The sequence below is a fragment of the Mesoplodon mirus genome, assembly GCF_964341445.2.
Source record: "Mesoplodon mirus genome assembly, chromosome: 5".
NCBI lineage: Eukaryota > Metazoa > Chordata > Mammalia > Artiodactyla > Ziphiidae > Mesoplodon > Mesoplodon mirus.
Window position 1 is genome coordinate 7,211,755 of NC_138980.1, and position 23,231 is coordinate 7,234,985.

The 23,231-nt window shown below is 37.8% G+C and overlaps 1 protein-coding gene across 3 annotated transcripts in view; it reads right to left on the reverse strand.

Annotated features, from left to right (window-relative positions):
• Window positions 1-23,231, reverse strand: part of LOC309805471 (uncharacterized protein) — a 142,990-nt gene that overhangs the window by 62,829 nt on the left and 56,930 nt on the right. For 2 of the 3 annotated variants that reach the window (XM_082623375.1, XM_082623373.1), the window contains exon 2: window positions 2,373-2,423. In XM_082623375.1, coding sequence (XP_082479501.1) covers window positions 2,373-2,381 — 9 coding nt within the window. In that variant the 5' untranslated portion in view covers window positions 2,382-2,423. Of the gene's footprint in view, window positions 1-2,372; window positions 2,482-23,231 lie in introns of those variants that run through there. The other variant, XM_082623374.1, reaches the window with a different exon arrangement.

Sequence of the window (23,231 nt, forward strand, 5' to 3'; positions counted from 1 at the left end):
CAGGCTATACTTCTGCCTAACAAACTAGCAGATAACAGCATGTATATGCAACATAAACATCTGCCTCACATAACCACTCCTAAGTACAAATGACTTGAAAAAAAATTGAAGTTTTCATTTTTTTGTTTCTCCTTTTACCATTGTCCAAACTCCCCTCACTTCCGCACAACTGGTTTCAGTAGGCAGATGGGGAACAGAAGGGGGTAAAAAGGATGGGCATTCCTTCCATTATACAAATATATACCATGTATATATATGTATATAAATACGCACATATACATATACATGTATTTACATAGTCAAACTTGATGTGTCTTAAAATAAAATGTAACATGTTGTCAGAGGAAAGCTCTTTCCCAAATGAAACTTTGCAAGATGCATTTTTAAAGTAGGATCATACTGCAGTCACTGGGTTCTTGAAAGGTGACCTTCACCCACAACTACATTAGTCAGCAATTAAATTTTCTCAGTATCTTAAAGAGGTGATAATAGCCGCAAATTGTCCTGACATATGCTACCAGCTACTTCTTTAAAACAACAGTTACACAACTTGCTTTCTCTCAATCTGAATTTTTTTTTTTAAATGTTCATCTTTAACAGTTGTTTCACATTTTCAAACTCAAGTTTGGAATTGAAAGTTGGGAACTCATGTGCAGGAAGATCCAACAGCCAGTCTCAACTAAGCATATTAAAGCCACTTTTACGGATACATAATTGCACCTTTTCTCAATCTCATTATTTTTTAGAGAACTTGAAATGTTATCCTATTTGATCATGTTTATATCATTTGTCATTGCAATTTCACACTACATCTGAAATAACACATTTTTTCATAGAATGTTCACATCTCTCATTCCTCGAAAGCCTCACAACAACTGTGAATATGGTAAGTGGGATGAGTAATATTAACCACAGTTCAGAGTAGGCGAAATGGAAGCTTAAAGAAATTAGAGTGTGAATATTCTCAACTCTGTCTTGAGTCCCCATTCTTCCATTACCCCAAAGAACTCTTGTACTATATAATCATAGATTCAACACAACTTTATGTGATAGCCTCATAAAATTCTAACTTTAATTCCTCCTGTTTATCTGAGTGCCAAGCTTGTGATTCCAAATGTCTCTTGTCCATTTCTTGTTGTATATTTGACCATAATTCAAACTGAACTGAACATCTCCTATGACCTTTTTCTCCTTCACTAATTCCTACTGCTAGCACCTCCATATCCTGCTCTGACTTAGAAACCTTCAGATTTTTAGGGATTCCCCTATCCCTTTCCACAAATAAAATTAGTGTGATGTCATCCAACTCCTCCCCTCAGAAATCTTCAGTAGCTCCCCATTTTCTACCACAATTAGTTAAAACTTCTCCCAGGTCCTTAGCATCCTTGAATAACAGGTTGAAATCATCTTCTCTACCAACTTCATTTTCAGTTGCTACCCATCCCTTGTCCTGGTTCTCATCAAATTTGCATACTTGACTGCCTTGTAAAGATACTAGAATCATTCTTGAATGTCTACGTTTTATGTTTTTCTTTTTACCTGAAATACTTTCCACCAATGACTCAGTCATCACTATTCTTTCCTTGTATGGCTACTAAAATTAATGTCTATACCAAAAATTCAGCTATTCAAAATTTTGGTATGATTTATTACTTGCTTTCTGAAATTTTTCTCATCTTTGAAATTCTTAAAGAAAATATGAAAATAGATAAGTTGAATTTTATATACCTTCCCAAGTACCCTAGCTCAGAGATTAGACACACTCAAGCAATGTGGGTGGCAAGGGTAGTTCTGAACTAGAAATCTGCAAGCTTAGCTTACTAGCTTGTAGTGTGATTTTGGATAACTCATTTAACCTCCTGGATTGCAAGATCTCTATGTACAAATATAGGAATAGTAAAATAGGGGGGAAAATCCCTCAAAACTCGTTTCCTGCCCATCTTCATGATTCACCCACTGAATTATTCCCATCAGCATATAAATAGTGATATCACCATCACCCAGATCCCTCACTGCCTTCCACCAACCACTCCATTTTTCTGATGCCCTTTATGGCAAAGCTGCTCAAAAATGTTATTCCATTCTTTTTTTTTCACTTTAATTTTTTCCTCAACCCATTCTAATCAGATACTTTGCTTTTTGCACACTAGTAAACAATGTGTGTTAAGGTAACAAATTATCTCCATTCTGCCAATCCAGCAATCAATTCTTAGTTCTCATTTGACTGAATCTATTAGCAGCATTTAAAATTATAGATCACGCTATCCTTCTTTTTTGTTTGTTTGGGGTTTTTTTCTTCCAGTTTTACTGAGCTATAACTGACATACAGCACTGTATAAGTTTCAGGTGTACAGCATAATGATTTGACTTACATACGTCATGAAATGGGTACCGCAATAAGCTTAGTGAACATCCGTCATCTCCTAGAGATACAAAAGAAGTAAAAAAAAAATTTCCTTGTGATGAGAACTCAGTATTTACTCTCAACAATTTTCATACATAACATACAGCAATGTTGATTTTATTTATCATGTTGCACATTACATCCCTAGTACTTATTTACCTTATAACGGAAAGTTTGTATCTTTTGACCACTTTTATACAATTCCCCCTCCCCGGCCCCTCGCCTCTTGTAACCACAAATCTGATCTCTTTTTCTATTATGCATTTTGTTTGTGTACTTGTTTTTGAAGTATAATTGACCTACAACATTATATTAGTTCCTGTTACACAACATAGTGACTCGATATTTTTGTACATTTCAAAATGATCACCGTGATAAGTCTAGTTACCATGTCACCATGCAAAGATATCACATAATTATTGACTATATTCCCCACACTGTACATTTCACACCAGTGACTCGTTTATTTTGCAGCTACAAGTTTGTACCACAATCTCCCTCACCTATATCTCTCCTGAGAGAGAAAAGTCCTTCTTGAAATACATGCTTAGCCTGCCTTCTAGAATACCACACTCCTCTGAGTCTTTCTCTTACCTCACCTTCTCCTACCTCTTACCTACCAAGGCTCTATCCTCGGCCCATTTCTCTTTTCAACATACATTAATTCACTAGACACACATTTAACTTTAATATCATCTACACATATACGCTTAAACCTATATCCATTTGTAACATTTCATTTACACTCCAGATTCATATACACTGCTTATTTAACATCACCACTTGGATGTCTAATAGGCATCTCACTTTTAACATGTCCAAGATAAAACCCTTTAACAAAACTTGCTCTCTTTAAAATCTCCAAATTTTCTCTTCCCTTACACTTCCCCATCTCAGTAAGTGGCAATACCTCTCCTTCCATCAACAAGGTCAAAAGCATTGGAGACTTTCTTGACTTCTCTCTTTTCCCCAACCTACACATCTTACCTATTAGCAAATCCTATTCATTAAACTTCTGACACTTATCCTGATTTCATTCTCTTCTCACCACCTCCATCATCACAACCCTAGTAGAAGCAAGGATGTTACTGGCCTAAAATTGTCATTGTACAAAATTTTTAAAGGTACCCATTTGGGGCAGTAATATCATTGGATGAGAAAATGCGGCATCTGTGAGATTTAGAAAAAATATGCCCCTCCTGTGATCACATGGCTTGGCAACAGATGAACTTTGCAATGATTGGAAAAGGCTCTCCTTCCTCTAGGTGAAAACAACCCTTGCCAGGGCGCAAGGCTTGGAGAGGAGAGCTCTAGCTGTATTTCAGCCCCTACTTGATCCTCATCCTGCAAAACTGTGCTTATCAGCCCTGAGTCCAAGCCACCACCACCTCTCACCTAGAAAACTGCAATCACTTCCTGTTCACCTCCTCGCTTCAGTAGGTGTCCCACCACATCCAGTTCTCCATAAAACTTCCAAAGTGGCATTTCTGAATTATAAAGCTCACAAGGACTCTCTCCTTGACCAAACTTGAGTCAGCTCCTCCCACCCCTCTTCTCCACTAGGCCCCAAACTTAGGCTCTGTCCTTGGCCTGCTAAGTCCAGTTTTAGCAAGAAACCTGCTGGATCAGTTTAGTGAGACTCTCCCACCCTCAATATCTAATCAAATTCCTCACCCCCCACCTTTGGTTCTGATGACCCTTGATATCTTACCGCTCTGGCCAGCCTTCAGCAAGAATCCTGTCAAAGCAGTTTGGCCAGAACACCCTTTACCCCTGATGTTTCCTCTTAGGAATTTTCTACCTACTGACCCCCATGCCCAGCTCCTTGGCTACACATCCATACTTGTCCATATTGTATCGGGAGTGGAGCCCCATCTCTCTCCCTGACTGCAAAATCCCCCTTGCAGAAGTCTCCTCTTGAATAAAGCCTTTCTTATCATCTTTAACCATTGTCAGGAAGAATTTTCCTTGAACAAAGTAGATCTCAGCACACCCTGACTCAAAGGTCGCCAATGACTTCCCAATCACACTCAGAATAAAATGCAAACTGCTTACCATGGCCAACAAGGCCTTGCATGATATCACTCTTCCTCTTTCTTTGCTTCATCTCTCTACATTTTCTGCCATATTCACTCCTGTCTAGCCACGCGGCTTTCTTGCCGTCTCTCCAGCCCACCAAGCTTATTCTGCCCTAGGTCTTTATAGCTGTTGCTTCTTCTACCTATAATCACCTCCTCTAAGACCTTTGCAAATATTGCTATCTCAATTTATCCCAGTTCTCTTTAAAAAGTTCCTTCCTGAGTGTCTTTTATCTAAAATAGCACACACACACAAACTTTCACTCTCTATCCCCCAGCCCACTTACTTGTTTTCATAGAATTTATTACAGTATGATATGTTTTATACTCATTCATTTTTTTATTATTTGTTTTTCCTGCTAAGTTGTATAGTTGCTAAAGGAGAAAGTATCTATCCTAACACTATCCTCCATTGTCTAGAATGCAGACTGGCACTAGTGGATACTCAATACTTGTTGAATGAACGAATGATAATTACCGTGCTTATAAACCACCTTTATAACTGTTTATTGACATTGTTTTATTTAAATTGAATGTCTTTGTTACTTAAATGGCTATATTTTAAATGAAAATTTTTTTCATTTAAATTAGAAAATGAAAATAACTAATTAGCAGTAGCATTTGACACATAGAAGGTAATCAGAAAATGGATATATTGAAAACAAAATAGTATTTATGGCATTTCAGTTAGCTATTATTCTAGTCAAAGACTCTGAATGTGGACCTTCCTCTGTTAAAAAAGATTACAAGGTATTGGAGAAGTGATAAGAACTCACCAGCACCAAACTGAGAGTTTCTCCTCCTGAGTAAATCAAAACAATCAAGAGAAAACTAAAAAAGTGAAAACCATTTTTACTTATGAGATTCAAAGTAATTCAATGCTATGCCATTATACTACTTGAAATCATCACACATGTCATCAGTAGGCGACTTTTCACTAACTGGGATGCCCTGCACTAGGTGGTTAAGCCCCTCACACCTCTCACTCTGTGAGGAATAAAAGCAGCTTACCCAGGGTCACACAACTGTTCAGGGTGTACTAATACTTGGAACCAGATTTTCTGATCCTATCTCATGGCTCTGTCCACTAAATTAATCATCTCCCCCATTTGACATCAAAACTCTAGTTGCCATCTTTCTATACACCTGTAACCTGGCTTTGGCCTTCCCTAAAGTGATCAAATATCCCCAAGTCTCTGGCCATGAATTGCACTCAAAGCTTACCCACGGGTTAATTCAAGGTCTAGGAGAATAACAAATTTTACAATCCTTAATGCAAAGTCAATTACACTGCTCTTTTTTTAACAGCTTACATCATCTGCATATGTGAAATGAAGTTGATGTGCAGTCAAAATGACAGAAACAGATGCTTCTGCCATCACTTCATATGAAACATAATTTTCCATGCTGGTGAACAGAAGGTTCTCCGCTGCAGAGGCTATAGGTACAAAGGGTCTTACATTTTAGAATCCATTGAGTATAAAATGTCTCCAAACTTCTCCCCAAACACGTTTCGTTTTGTTCATTGAATGCTATACATTCTTATATTGGTTTAGGTTATAAACCCCACTGCTTAATGGTTGTCCACTGGTTGACAGTCTCACTCTTGCTTCTAAGATAGAAATACCTAGATTGAAAACCTGAGCTTCTGACCACCCTAAGCTTGATAAACACTCATTCATTACAAATGGTTGTCATAGCAATAAGCAGAGTATTACAAAACCAAGATAGAATAATACATTCACATAACATTTAGATAACTTAAAATATCCAATCAGCGATCTTTAAGGTAAAATTCTACATCTGCTATAGTATAATGGTGATTTAAATGCCCATATTCAGCAGGTTTTCCAGCCTTAATTTATTCATTACTCAACAGTCATTTGTTGTTAGGGAGCAACATAATATGGTGAATAGGATAAGAAATTTGGTAATACATACTGCTGGGTTCGTATCCTGCTTCTCCCACTTACTAGTTCTATGGCCTGGGATTAGACACCTGTCTCTCCTGAGACTCTGTTTCCTCTTCTACTTTAGAAATGATTATGCCTTTCAAGACTGTTGTAGAATTAAATTAAGTAACATGTGAGTCCAGTGTTTGACAGCTACTAGGCAACTAACAATCAATGCTTCTTCCTTCCCTCAAGGCAGCCTCTCCTGCTATGTGCTGTTATATGTAAACACAAAGATAAGGGGTAGAGTTGTTGACTCAAGGGTTCACAGTATAAAAAAATTCAAATTCTTTTCTACCTTAGTGCCACACATAGGATTTCTCAGTCTAGGAAGCTGGACACAATTCTACTCCCTTCTGATATCTTGTTCCCTTGTCATATTCAGATCTTAATCTAACTGTCATCTCTGAAGAAGAGTCTATCCTGACTAGCCCCTAACACATACAATGAGTCTTAATTCCAACATCCCATTTCTTTCTTTCATGGTTTTTATTACTATTTATATAATCATTATATGTGTGTGTGTGTGTGTGTGTGTGTGTGTGTGTGTGTGTATTTTCCTCCACTGCTCGATGTAAGAGGGCTGGGAACACATTTTTCTTATTACTAATACCCCTAGTTCCTTGTCTAATGCCTGGCACTTAGTAAGCACTCAAAAATATTTGTCCAATAAGTGAATAAAGTGTTGAGCAATAAAAACACATCTCTTTCACTTATGAAAATATTCTAAAGTAAAAACAAATATTAAACAAATTAAAATATAATTGTCCAGTTATAATTGAGATAAGAATATAAAATAGGAAAAAGATGCTAAGGATATTCATTTTTGAATGAAGATGTATCTATAATATAATTTGATGAGCACTATAATCAAGGAACGTTCAAAGTGCTTCACAAACAAAGATGATGGAAAGATTTGTTCTAACTAAACAGAGAGGGTAAACCTGAGGTTTCATGGAGTAGCTGACATTCTGACCTAAGCCTTGAAGAATAAATATAATATGGTGAAAAGTGGAAAGGGTAAGAGAGTATTCCATGATAGAGGTCTCACAGTAAACAAACTAACTCACAACTTCCAACAATATTTGTCAAAAGGTAGAAAGGAATGTTAAACGGGGTAAAAAGAGGAGCATAGATCAAAAGTAACTTAATAGGGACACCTTCAGGTTCAGCTGTGACATGTAAAGAGTTCGGCAATCATCATTCCCAACCTTACAAAAAAAAAAAAATGGACATATGGACAAACTGAAAATAAATGACTTTTCTTGGACTACTCAAAGAACTGAATTTGCAGAGTAAACCACCAGCCTGAAATCTCAAGAGATAAACTAATCTGGAGAGACAAACCCAACGATCGGCTCTGGGCTATAAATTTAAATCATGTATGATTTCCTAGGGCTGCTGTAACAAATTACCACAAACTTGGTCATTTAAAACAACAGAAATTTATTCTTTTACAGTTCTGGAGGCTAAATATCTAAAATCAAGATGTGGATAGGGCTATCCTCGCTTTGAAAGCTCCAGGGAAGAATCTTTTCTTGCTCCATCCTTCTTTCTGGTGGTTGACAGCAAATCCTGACATTCCTTTGCTTGAAGCTGCATCATTCCAATTTCTCCCTCTGTGTTAACATGGCTGCTTTTTCTCTGCATGTGTCTGTGTCGTCCCTCTATGTGTTGCCTCTCTATGCAGTATAGATAAGCTGAGATTTTTTTTCCAAATCATCAAGTTCTGGTTCCTTTTACTTAGCAATTCCTGCCTCAATTTATCTCTATCCTCTCACATTTTACTGTAATCAGAAATATCCCTCTCCTTTCTCTTATAAGGACACCAGTTATCGGATTTAAGGCCCATCCTAATCGAGTATAACCTCAGCTGAACTTGATTACATCTGCAAAGACCCTATTTCCAAATAAGATCACTTTCACAGGTACTGGGGTTAGGACTTAAACCTATCTTTTTGGAGGGAAACAATTCAACCCACCACAGATTACCATCTGGCCCCCAAAATTCATCTTTCCCATGTGGAAAATACATTTAACCCATCCTAACATCCCTGGAAGTCTTAATCCATTTCAGCCTTACAACTGAGTCCAAAATCTCATCTAAATATCATCAACTCAAAAAGTCTCAAATCTCATCTAAATCATCTAAATTAGGTAGGGTTGAGACTGCGTATAATCCCTCCTGGGGCAAAATTCCTCTCCATCTGTGGCCATGTGAAACTAAAAATAAGTTATCTGCTTCCAAAATACAATAGTGGGACAGGCGTAAGGTAGGCATTCCTATTCCAAAATAGAGAAGTTAGAAAGAATAAAACATCATTGGTCCCAAGTCTAAAACCCAGCAGGGCAAATTCCATCAAGTTCCAAGGCCTGAAAACAATCTTCTGTGGCTCTATGCTTTGTCCCCTCTGCTCACTGCCCATTGCAAGGCCCCCTCCTCTGCTGCCCTTGCACTGGTATCCCTTCCCTCTCAGCTGATAGCTCTGTCATTTGAGTCATTCCTTCCTTTTCTTGATGGACAGCACATGGTCGCAAATGAATAGCTTGATTGGCTCATTCCCTGCCTATAGAATCCGAGAAGCCTGGTAGTCTTCCTTCGTTTTATCCCATCTTTGTCCCTTCAATCCAAACTGGCAATGTTGTAGGTGGCATAACATTCTCAAAACCTTTGTGGGTCTTCTGAGTATTTCAAGAAGATCCACATCATAGACATGAGAATCCTCCACAGGTTCTGCCTAGATAACTAAACCTCTGTTCCTGGCTTCGGCTGAGATGGTTGCAATCAACCACTATGTGATCCACGAATCACATGCCTAATCTCACCAGCAGAAGGTTGCCCAGCTACACCCCTGGCACTCTCTCTAGAACATGTTTTAGCATCTCTTGCAATATAAATAGGCTGATATTTCTCTAAATCATCAAGTTCTGGTTTCTTTTAACTTAACAATTCCCTCCTCAACTTATCTTTTTCCTCTCACATATTACTATAATCAGCAAGGTGAACAGGCCATGCCTTCAATACTTTGTGTAGAAATCTCCTCAGCTAAAATATCCTAGTTCATTGCTTACAAGTTCTATTTTCCACCTAATAGTAGAACACAATTCAGCCAAGTTTCCTGCTATTTTATAACAAATATTACTTTTCCTCCAGTTTCTGATAAAATTTTCCTTATTTCCAAATGAGAACTCAGTAGAAACACCATTAACATCCATATTTCCATTAATAGTTTCTTCAAGGCAAGCTAGGATTTTCCTACCAGGTGCTTCAAAATTCTTCCACCCTCTCACATTACCCAATCCAAAGCCGCCTCCGTATTTTTAGAAATTTGTTACAGAAGCAACCCACTTGCTAGTACTAGATTCCTAGGGATGCTATAAAAAAAATTATCACAAACTGGTGGCATAAAACAAAAGAAACTTATTCTACCACATTTCTGGAGGCTAGAAATCTAAGGTGCCAATTCAAGGTATCAGCTGCACCATATTTCATCAGAAATTCTGGGTAAGATTTTTTCTCCTTCTCTTCCAACCTTCTAGTGGTTGATGACAATGCTTGGCTTTTTTTTCTTTCTTTTTTCTTTTCTTTTTTTTTTTTTTTTTTTGGCTTGTAGCGACATCACTAAATTCGATTCAGCTTTCCAGCTGTCTTCCTTCTGGGTGTATCTGTGTGTCAGATCCTCCCCTCCTTTCTTCTAAAAAGACAGCAGCTGAAAATATTTGAAGAGATTATAGTGGAAAACTTCCCTAATATGGGAAAGGAAATAGTTAATCAAGACCAGGAAACACAGAGAGCATCATACAGGATAAATCCAAGGAAAAACACACCAAGACACATATCAATCAAACTATCAAAAATTAAATACAAAGAAAAAATATAAAAAGCAGTAAGGGAAAACCAACAAATAACATACAAGAGAATCCCCATCAGGTTAACAGCTGATCTCTCAGCAGAAACCCTGCAAGCCAGAAGGGAGTGGCAGGACATATTTAAAGTGATGAAAGGGAAAAACCTACAACCAAGATTACTCTACCCAGCAAGGATCTCATTCAGGTTTGACAGAGAAATTAAAACCTTTACAGACGAGCAAAAGCTAAGAGAATTCAGCACCACCAAACCAGCTTTACAACAAATGCTAAAGGAATTTCTCTAGGCAGGAGACACAAGAGAAGGAAAACACCTACAACAACAAACCCAAAACTATTAAGAAAGGGGAACATGCATATCGAAAATTACCTTAAATGTAAACGGATTAAATGCTCCAACCAAAAGACATACACTGGCTGAATGGATACAAAAACAACACCCGTACATATGCTGTCTACAAGAGACCAACTTCAGCCTAGGGACACATACAGACTGAAAGTGAGGGGATGGAAAAAGATATTCCATGCAAACGGAAATCAAAAGAAAGCTGGAGTAGCAATTCTCACATCAAAAACAACAGACTTTAAAATAAAGACTATTACAAGAGACAAACAAGGACACTACATAATGATTAAGGGATCAAACCAAGAAAATGATATAAAAACTGTAAATATTTATTCACCCAACATAGGAGCACCTCAATACATAAGGCAAATTCTAACAGCCATAAAAGGGGAAATCGACAGTAACACATTCATAGTAGGGGACTTTAACATCCCACTTTCCCCAATGGACAGATCATCCAAAATGAAAATAAATAAGGAAACACAAGCTTTAAATGATACATTAAACAAGATGGACTTAATTGAGATTTAGAGGACATTCCATCCAAAAACAATAGAATACACATTTTTCTCAAGTGCTCATGGAACATTCTCCAGGATAGATCATATCTTGGGTCACAAATCAAGCTGTGGTAAATTTAAGAAAATGGAAATCATATCAAGTATTTTTTCCGAAAACAATGCTATGATACTGGATATCAATTACAGGGGAAAATCTGTAAAAAATACAAACACATGGAGGCTAAACAATACACTACTCAATAACCAAGAGATCACTGAAGAAATCAAAGATGAAATCAAAAAATACCTAGAAATAAATGACAATGAAAACACGACGACCCAAAATCTATGGGATGCAGCAAAAGCAGTTATAAGAGGGAAGTTTATAGCAATACAATCCTACATCAAGAAACAAGAAACATCTCAAATAAACAACCTAACCTTGCACTTAAAGAAAAGAGGCAGAAGAACAACAACAAAAAAAAAACCCCGAAGTTAGCAGAAGGAAAGAAATCATAAAGATCAGATCAGAAATAAATGAAAAAGAAATGAAGGAAACAATAGCAAAGATCAATAAAAATAAAAGCTGGTTCTTTGAGAAGATAAACAAAATTGATAAACCATTAGCCAGACTCATAAAGAAGAAAACGGAGGACTCTCAACTCAATAGAATTAGAAATGAAAAAGGAAAAGTAACAACTGACACTGCAGAATTACAAAGGATCATGAGAGATTACTAAAAGCAACTATATACCAATAAAATGGACAACCTGGAAGAAATGGACAAATTCTGAGAAAAGCACAAACTTCTCAGGCTAACCAGGAAGAAATAGAAAATATAAACAGAACAATCATAAGCACTGAAATTGAGACTGTAATTAAAAATCTTCCAACAAACAAAAGCCCAGGACCAGATGGCTTCACAGGCGAATTCTAACACACATTTAGAGAAGAGCTAACACCTATCCTTCTCAAACTCTTCCAAAATATAGCAGAAGGAGGAACACTCCCAAACTCATCCTACAAGGCCACCATCACCCTGATACCAAAACAAGACAAAGAGGTCACAAAGAAAGAAAACTATAGGTCAATATCACTGATGAACAGAGATGCAAAAATCCTCAACAAAATACTAGCAAACAGAATCCAACAGCATATTAAAAGGATATACACAATGATGAAGTGGAGTTTATCCCAGGAATGCGAGGATTCTTAAATATAATCAAATCAATCAATGTGATACACCATATTAACAAACTGAAGGGTAAAAACCATATGGTCATCTCAATAGATGCAGAGAAAGCTTTTGACAAAATTCAACACCCATTTATGATAAGAACCCGGCATAAAGTAGGCATAGAGGGAACTTCTCCTCAACATAATAAAGGCCATAGATGACAAACCCACAGCCAACATCGTCCTCAATGGTGAAACACTGAAACCATTTCCACTAAGATCAGGAACAAGACAAGGTTGCCCACTCTCACCACTCTTATTCAACATAGTTTTCGAAGTTTTAGCCACCGCAATCAGAGAAGAAAAGGAAATAAAAGGAATCCAAATCGGAAAAGAAGAAGTAAAGCTGTCACTGTTTGCAGATGACATGATACTATACATAGAGAATCCTAAAGATACTACCAGAAAACTACTAGAGCTAATCAATGAATTTGATAAAGTTGCAGGATACAAAATTAATGCACAGAAATCTCTTGCATTCCTATACAATAATGATGAAAAATCTGAAAGAGAAATTGAGGAAACACTCCCTTTTACCACTTCAACAAAAAGAATAAAATACCTAGGAATAAACCTACCGAAGGAGACAAAAGACCTGCATGCAGAAAACTATAAGACACTGATTAAAGAAATTAAAGATGATACAAACAGATAGAAAGATATACCATGTTGTTGGATTGGAAGAATCAACATTGTGAAAATGACTATACAAACCAAAGCAATCTACAGATTCAATGCAGTCCCTATCAAACTACCAATGGCATTTTTCACAGAACTAGAACAAAAATTTTCACAATTTGCATGGAAACACAAAAGACCCTGAATAGCCAAAGCAATCTTGAGAAAGAAAAATGGAGCTGGAGGAATCAGGCTCCCGGACTTCAGACTATACTACAAAGCTACAGTTTTCAAGACAGTATGGTAGTGACACAAAAACAGAAATATAGATCAATGGAACAGGATAGAAAACCCAGAGATAAACCCATGCACATGCGGTTACCTTATTTTTGATAAAGGAGGCAAGAATATACAATGGAGAAAAGATCTCTTCAATAAATGGTGCTGGGAAAACTGGACAGCTATATGTAAAAGAATGAAATTAGAACACTACTTAACACCATACACAAAAATAAACTCAAAATGGATTAAAGACCTAAATGTAAGGCCAGACACTATCAAACTCTTAGAGGAAAACATAGGCAGAACGCTCTATGATATAAATCACAGCAATATCCTTTTTGACCCACCTCCTAGAGAAATGGAAATAAAAACAAAAATAAACAAATGGGACCTAATGAAACTTAAAAGCTTTTGCACAGCAAAGGAAACCATAAACAAGAGGAAAAGACAGCCCTCGGAATGGGAGAAAATATTTTCAAATGAAGTAACTGACAAAGGATTAATCTCCAAAATTTATAAGCAGGTCATGCAGCTCAATATGGAAAAAGCAAACAACCCTATCCAAAAATGGGCAGAAGACCTAAATAGACATTTCTCCAAAGAACATATACAGATTGCCAACAAACACATGAAAGAATGCTCAACATCACTAATCAATAGAGAAATGCAAATCAAAACTACAATGACATATCACCTCACACCAGTCAGAATGGCAATCATTAAAAAATCTACAAACAATAAATGTTGGAGAACGTGTGGAGAAAAGTGAACCCTCTTGCACGGTTGGTGGGAATGTAAATTGATATAGCCACTATGGAGAACAGTATGGAAGTTCCTTAAAAAACTAAACATAGAACTACCACACAACCAGCAATCCCACTACTGGGCATACACCCTGAGGAAACCATAATTCAAAAAGAGTCATGTACCACAATGTTCATTGCAGCTCTATTTACAATAGCCAGGACATGGAAGCAACCTAAGTGTCCATCGACAGTTGAATGGATAAGGAAGATGTGGCACATATATACAATGGAATATTACTCAGCCATAAAAAGAAACAAAATTGAGTTGTTTGTAGTGAGGTCGATGGACCTAGAGTCTGTCGTACAGAGTGAACTAAGTCAGAAAGTGAAAAACAAATATCGTATGCTAACACATATATATGGAATCTAAAAAAAATGGTTCTGAAGAACTTAGGGGCAGGACAGGAATAAAGACGCAGACATAGAGAATGGACTTCAGGACACGGGGAGGGGCAAGGGTAAGCTGGGACGAAGTGAGAGAGTGGCATGGACATATATACACTACCAAACGTAAAATAGATAGCTAGTGGGAAGCAGCCGCATAGCACAGGGAGATCAGCTCGGTGCTTTGTGACCACTTAGAGGGGTGGGATATGGAGGGTGGGAGGGAGACGCAAGAGGGAGGAGATATGGGGATATATGTATATGTATAGCTGACTCACTTTGTTATAAAGCAGAAACTAACACACCATTGTAAAGCAATTATATTCCAGTAAAGATGTTTAAAAAATTAATTAATTAATTTAAAAAAAGAGGCAGCAGCCATTGGATTTATAGCCTACTCTAATCCAGCATGATCTCATCCTAACTTGATTATATCTGTGAAGACCCTATTTCCAAACGTGGTCCCATTCACAGCTACAGATGTTAGCAAGAACTTAGGTGAGCTAGAGAGAGCTGAGTTGCCAAGTCTGGAGTAGTGAAATAAAACAACAAGCCAGATGAAAGTAACAGTCAAGTTTTTAATCACTTACTGCCCCACAGTATAAGCAAGAGCCTAAACTAGAGAAAGCAATGACTTCCCCTCTGTTCTGTTTTCCCCATGGAATGGTTCTTAAGGAGAACCAAATGGATCAGCACAGACATAGGGAGTTTTCTCACTGCTGAGAGAGCCCCCAACCAAAAGCCCCTGCAGTTTTTTGGACCTGGGGGCCAGAGGGCGAGTGAGGGGAAAGGCTAGTAATGGAAAAGTACTGAGTACTGTCAGAGTAGGGAAAAAGTGTCTTCAAGGTACCCTCCCATGAGTAAGGAGGTTTTGGCAGGTGTTCCTGAGGAAAGCCCCAATATAAAGGCTTCTGAATGCAGGCTCCTAGGCTAGGAATGCAGATATCTGTAAAAGGATGGTCCTTGACTGCAGCTTCCTAAAGAGACTTCAGTTCATTGACTGTGCACCCCCAACTCTGGTGTGGAGAGGTCAGATTTTCCTTGTGAGACATGGCAGCTAAATCCTTTGTAACTGTCTGTGTTTGGGCCTGAAAAAATCACATGGAGGTTTTTGACCGGTAGATGGATTTCTCAAGGACTTGAGCATATCTTTTTGGAGGGGGCACAGTTCAATCCACTACTAATGGTAATTTGGACATTGCTGGAGAGTGAGTGGCCTAGTATGAGAGAAAGAAACTCCTGAGGCTGCTGTCGTAAGGCTTCACCTCCAGGAATCCCACCAGATGTTCACAGCAAAGATCTAAGACAGATCCTCTCTTGGCTCTTGCAGGAAAGAGGAATATTAATCAAAATGAAATACACCCCAAGTCTTCTTCATAACAAAGGCCTTCTCTCCAAAGAAAATTACTTTTCCAGACTCTTATCCTAGTTGGGGAAAGGGTGTTCCTCCCACTCCAGCTCCCTTTAACCTTACTGTTTCACCTAAGGGAAAAAAATTATAGTCAACAGGGCTCAAGGTTTCAAGGAGATAAACTGGGAATGCTGTAGCCAAGGAAAAAGATAAGGGACAGTGAAGATAAAATGTATACTACTGGAAAAACAAGTGTGAAGGTCATGGGCCCAAGACAGGGAGTCACCAGAGGCTGAAATTTAATTAGAAGATTACAGAATGCTCCCCCTCCCCATACCTTACCACACCACCAAAGAGACTCCTGAATAATAACCTTGGATTACAACTGAAAGAGCTATAAGACAGACTCTCTCTGTGAAGGGATACTCAGGAAAGTTCAAAGTCAAGAGAGAAAACAAAAGCAAGACCCAGAGGAATTTGAAATCTCTTACACCTATAACTATAGCAATAATTAAATGTAGCCCAAGTCCTAGGCAGGTTACTATAAATCCTCTCATCAAAGGCCCATTTACCTTCAGTTCTATTGCCTGATACCATAGCTATCACAAAATTTACAAGCATGCCTAAAGCTAGAAAAAAGAGTGAAGAGACAAAGCAATCATCTAAGCCAGACTCAAGTATGACACAGCAGGTGGAATTATCAGACAGAGAATTTATAATAACTATGATTAATACATTAACAGCTTAATGGAAAAATAGAGTACATGTAAGAAAAGATGCATAATGTAAGCAGAGAGATGAAAACTCTAAGGAAGAATCAAAAGTAAATGCTAGAAATCAAAAACACAATAGTGGAAATGAAGAATACTTTTTTCTTTTTTTTTTTTTTTTGTGGTACGCAGGCCTCTCACCCCTGTGGCCTCTCCCGTTGCGGAGCACAGGCTCCGGAGGCGCAGGCCCAGCGGCCATGGCTCACAGGCCCAGCCGCTCTGCGGCATGTGGGATCCTCCTGGACTGGGTCACGAACCCGTGTCCCCTACATCGGCAGGCGGACTCTCAACCACTGCGCCACCAGGGAAGTCCATGAAGAATGCTTTTAATGGGCACATCAAAAGACTCATCATAGCCAAGAAAAGAATTAGTGACCTTGAATATAGGTTGATATATAGTGCAAAGAGAGAAAAAAGAAGAAAAAAACAATAGAACATACAAGAACTGTGGGACAATTACAAAAGGTGTAGCATACACATAATTGGAATACCAGAAGGAGAAGAAAGACAACAGAGAAGAAGATATTTTTGAAATAATAATAACCAAGAATTTTCTAAAATTAATGACAGATACCAAACCACATATCCAGGAGGCTCAGAGAATAGGAAGCAGGATCAATACCAAAATAAAAACAAAACAAAACAAATAATCCAAAAAACAAAAACAAAAGTGACCAAAACATATAAAATCCACGGTTAGGTATTTCATATTCAAGCTACAGAAAAGCAGAGACAGAGAGAAATATCTTAAAAGAAGCCACAGGAGAAAAAATATCTCACCTCTAGAGGTAACAAGAATAGGAATGACAGCGGACGTCTCAACAGAAATCATACAAGCAAGAAGAGAGTGAAAAGAAATATTTAAAGTGTTGGGGAAAAAGACACGTAAAGGACTTGTATCCACAATATACAAGGAATTATTAAAATCACCAATAAGAAAAGAAACAACCCAAATTTTTAAAAAGCAGATGATCTGAATGTACATCTCACCAAAGAAGATATGTAAGTACATAAGCATATGAAAAAATGCTCAACATCATTTGTCATTAGGAAAACACAAATTAAAACAATGAGGTACCACTACACACCCATTGGAATGGTCAAAATGCAAAAATCTGACAAAACCAGTTACAGCCAATAGGAACTCTCATTCATTGCTGATGAGAATGCAAAACAGTTGGCCACTTTGTAAGACAGCTTACAAATTTCTCATAAAGTTACACATAGCCAAACAATACAATCCAGCAATCACATTTCTAGGTATTTAAGCTACTGACTTGAAAACTTATGTCTGCACACCAAAACCAGCACATAAATGTATATAGCAACTTCGTTCATTAACTGCCAATCTGGAAGCAATCAAGATGTCCTTCACAGATGAATGAATCAGCAAACTGTACTTGTTATCTCACCCATACAATTTGAGCAATAATAAGGAATGAACTACCAAGACATAAAAAGATATGGATAGATCTTAAATGCATATTTCTAAGTGAAAGAAGCCAGTATGCATACGATATGATTCCAACTATGTGACATTCTAGAGAAGTCAAAACTGTAGAGACAGTAGAAAAAGGTGTGAACCTTAATGTATGCAAACTTTAAAAAATCATTTAGGAGGTCAGGGATCACAGGATGGAATACAGTATGTAACAAAAGAATCCAAAAATATTGCAAATATATGAAACAACTTCACTGAAGAGGATTGGGGAGAAGATGCTGACTTAAGTAGCTTTAGAAGTGAGTGGAACTTGTAATGCTAACAGCAAAGGGAACTGTACGTAAGCACGCTACTCCAGTTGATAAAGTATCGAAAGCTTCTTACATGGGTATGAGCTAACAATTCTGAAATTATACTGTAATTGAAAAATTAAGTAAACAAATCATGAATGGTAGAAGCCAGGTTTCTCACTGTTGGAATAGGACGTTAAAGATAATCAAGGGGAGAAGACTAGAATAATCCACATGGTAATGGCTCAGAGTTGGAAATATCATATGAACTCATGTTTAGCTTAATAGAGATACAGATGGTTACAACATATAAATATTTATAGATATGTGTATACACACACATATATTTCCTTGGTCTATCAGCTGAGAGGGCCTAGAGGCCAGGGTATCTAGCACCCAGATCTTGGTTTCCAACACCATTCTCCAATGACAGGAACCAGGGCTCTTTGGAGAAATGGCTGATCCTAGGAATACGGCAGGATATACACAAGATGAGCCTGGAGAACTTTGTAGTCCCATAAAGCCAGTGTTAAAACACTCATACATACACACACACATACACACAATGATGGGAGTATGTCAATAGGAACAGGACCAGCCGAAAGAGCTCCCACTGGTCAAAGCTGGAACAATTTGAGCAACAAAATAAAGTAATATTGGAGTACAACGCGAAGTATAAAATGCATATGCATCAGTCCATACTGATATCAATAAAGGCTTGAGTATGTAAATAAGGGAAAATAGACAAACCCGTTCAGAAGAATTCCAAATAGGTTTGTAGATACTGCCCCCTCAAGGAGATGGAGCACAAATCCCCACTCCTTAAGTACAGGCTGCTCAGAGTGGCTTTTTCCCAAAGAGTAGAGTATAAAAAGAGGGGAAAACAATAACTTTACAGCGGAGAAATCTGGCAAACATTGACTGCCAGGAGATCAAGGTAAATATCAACAGTGATAACTCGTATTGATAGTGTGTTCCCTTGATATGATGTGATGAGAATCAAACTTTACCTCTGTGGTCTTCCTCCCAAGAACACAATGCTCCAGGCTAATCATGAGGAAACCAGACAAATCTCAATTGAGGGATTTCTTCAAAGTACCTGACCAGTACTCCTTGAAATTATTAAGTACATTAAAAACAAGGAAAATCTGAGAAACGTTAACAGCCTGAGGAGACATGAATGACAACTAACGTGGTATCCTGTTTGGAACCCTGGAACAACAACAACAAAATACAATAAGTTAAAAATGAAGGAAATCTCTATGAGTCTGTTTCTGTCTTGTAGATAGGTTCATTTGTGGTTGCCAAGGGGGAGGAGGGCGGGAGAGAGATGGACTGCGAGTTTGGGGTTGGTAGATACAAACTATTACATTTAGAATGGATACAACAAGGTCCTACTGTATAGCACAGGGAACTAGATTCAATGTCCCATGATAACCCATAATGGAAAAGAAAATTTAAAAAGAATATCTATGTGTGTATAACTGAGTCACTTTGCTGTACAGCAGAGATTGGCACAACATTGTAAATTAACTATACTTCAATTAAAAAAAAAAAAAAGAAAAGACACCGCACTTCCACTGCAGGGGGCACGGGTTCTATCCCTGCTTGGGGAAGTAAGATCCCTTGTGCCCCACAGCACAGCTAAATTAAAAAAAAAAAATGAAGGAAATCTAAAGTTTGGACTTTATTTAATAATAATGTATCAATAGTGATTCATGAATTATGACAAGTGCATGATTCTTATATAAGATATTAATAACAGGAAAAACTGAATGTGGGGTATACGGCAACTCGCTAAACTACCTTCACAATTTTGCAGTATTCTTTCATGTGTTTGTTGGCAATCTGTATATCTTCTTTGGAGAAATGTCTGTTTAGGTCTTCTGCCCATTTTTGGATTGGGTTGTTTGTTTTTTTGTTATTGAGCTGCATGAGCTGCTTGTAAATTTTGGAGATTAATCCTTTGTCAGTTGCTTCATTTGCAAATATTTTCTCCCATTCTGAGGGTTGTCTTTTGGTCTTGTTTATGATTTCCTTTGCTGGGCAAAAGCTTTTAAGTTTCATTAGGTCCCATTTGTTTATTTTTGTTTTTATTTCCATTTGAAGTAAGTCAGAAAGAGAAAAACAAATACCGTATGCTAACACATATATATGGAATACAAGACAAAAAAAAAAGGTCATGAAGAACCTAGGGGTAAGACAGGAATAAAGACACAGACCTACTAGAGAATGGACTTGAGGATATGGGAGGGGAGGGTAAGTTGTGACAAAGTGAGAGAGAGGCATGGACATATATACACTACCAAACATAAAACAGATAGCTAGTGGGAAGCAGCCGCATAGCACAGGGAGATCAGCACGGTGGTTTGTGACCACCTAGAGGGGTGGGATAGGTAGGGTGGAGGGAGGGAGACGCAAGAGGAAAGAGATATGGAAACATATGTATATGTATAACTGATTCACTTTGTTATAAAGCAGAAACTAACACACCATTGTAAAGCAATTATACTCCATTAAAGATGTTAAAAAAAATTAAAGCTGTAGGAAAAAAAACAATTTTGCTGTAAATCTGAAATTATTCTAAAGTTAAAAGTTTATGTCTCTGGAACTTGTGCTCCGCAACAAGAGAGGCCGCGACAGTGAGAGGCCCGCGCACCGCGATGAAGAGTGGCCCCCACTTGCCACAACTAGAGAAAGCCCTCGCACAGAAACGAAGACCCAACACAGCCAAAAATAAATAAGTTAATTAATTTAATTAAATTTTTTAAAAATTAAAAAAAAAGTTTATGTCAAAAATCATTAAATATTTTCAGTGGCCACTCATGAACAAGGTCCTCCATATACCACCACAACCCTCCCTCAGCAACATTTCCAAATAGGTACATAAGAAAAAGACTAGTAAAACTCATACATAGTGATGCCAAAGCAACTATTCCTCAAAACCACATTCTTATCTTCATTCCTTTTTTTTTTTTTGCCGTACGCGGGCCTCTCACTGTTGTGGCCTCTTCCATTGCGGAGCACAGGCTCCGGACACGCAGGCTCAGCGGCCATGGCTCACGGGCCCAGCCGCTCCACGGCATGTGGGATCTTTCCGGACCAGGGCACGAACCCGTGTCCCCTGCATCGGCAGGCGGACTCTCAACCACTGCGCCACCAGGGGAGCCCTATCTTCATTCTTTTACTCACAAAAATGTTCCACCATCCTCCTGAGAGCCAGAGAAAAGCTTTCTCTTGGCAAGAAAGGTGAAAGGGAGAGCAATGTTCACCAATTTACTTTAAAAATGTGACTCCTTTACTTCTATAAAGTCACCATTTTTGTTCTGACACTTTGGGTTACCCATCCACCAGGTATTATGCCCATTTTCTTATTTTCCAGCACAGTCTGCTTTGCATTATAACAGCTGAAAGCATCAGATTCTCACCTTCTCAGATACTTCTAAAAGTTCAGAGTTGGACACTATGATACAATCCTGGGGAATTCTGTTTAGAGGCTTTGGGAATAGTTTGACTTCCAAATCAAAAGATATGTGAGGAGAAACTCCCCATATATCCTCTTATATATATTTCATGGATGTACTTGTATGAGGACATGATGTCTGAAGCTACAGCAGCCATGTAGCAACCATGAAGGGATAACCCTAACAGTGAAAATCAAACTACCAAGAATGGTGGTTCTCTAAAGGGTAGAAAAGTATCATCTTTCGACAGTATCAACGAGCTTCTAAACTTGCTAATCCTAAAATCTGCCCCATGTCCAGAATCCTTGTTAAATGGTTAATAAATATCCTTATGGCTTCAAATTCTTCTATCTATATGTTGTTACTTAGAGAGGAGAGCCCTATAACTGTTACATATCTAATTATACTGTTCCATAAATTTGCTCTTCCCCACACCAACTTATGTTTGTCTACCTGAACATGACCTATGTTATTCAAAGTCCAATGAAATTTTCAACACCTGACAACCTCATTCCAAGAGAAGATAGCCCTGCTCTAGTTCATTAACCTTTACTAACTACAGCAGTCGTTCAAACTGCTTGTTGCTCAAAAGAATTATTTGAGGAACTCGTTAAATATTCAGCTTCCCAGACTCTACTTCAGACTTACTAAATCAGTCTCTGAAAGAAAGAAATATGGAAATTTGCATTTTTAACAAGCTACTCAAATAATTGTGGTAATCCTCTAAATTTAGGAAGCACTGGTCTATACTGCACTGATACTTAGTTGATATGTTCATTATCTAACACCGTAACCAGGTTTGTAAGCTTCTAGACAGCAGAAACTAAGCCTTAAGTCACATGCTTCAATTTTTCTGGCATATTTTCTGCATTCTTCTGGGGTACTATTACTCAAAAGCATAGCCCAAGTCCATGTCAAGTCTAGAGATTATTTTAGGTGGAGCATTATACATTATACAAAGTGGATGAATGTGATATGCTTATCTTAAAGATATGGCCTGAAATCTAATCTCAAAGTAGTCATTAAGAAGTAGCAGGGGTGGAATGTCCTATAAATATCAATTAAATCTATCTGGTCTACTGTGTTATTTAAAGCTTGCGTTTCCTTATTTACTTTCTGCTTGGATGATCTGTCCATTGGTGTAACTGGGGTGTTAAAGTCCCCTACTATTATTGTGTTACTGTCGATTTCCCCTTTTATGGCTGTTAGCATTTGCCTTAGGTATTGAGGTGCTCCTATGTTGGGTGCATAAATATTTATAATTGTTATATCTTCTTCTTGGATTGATCCCTTGATCATTATGTAGTGTCCCTTCCTTATCTCTTGTAACAGTCTTTAATTTAAACTCTATTTTATCTGAGTATTGCTACTCTAGCTTTCTTTTGATTTCCATTTGCATGGAACATCTTTTGCCATCCCTTCACTTTCAGTCCGTATGTGTC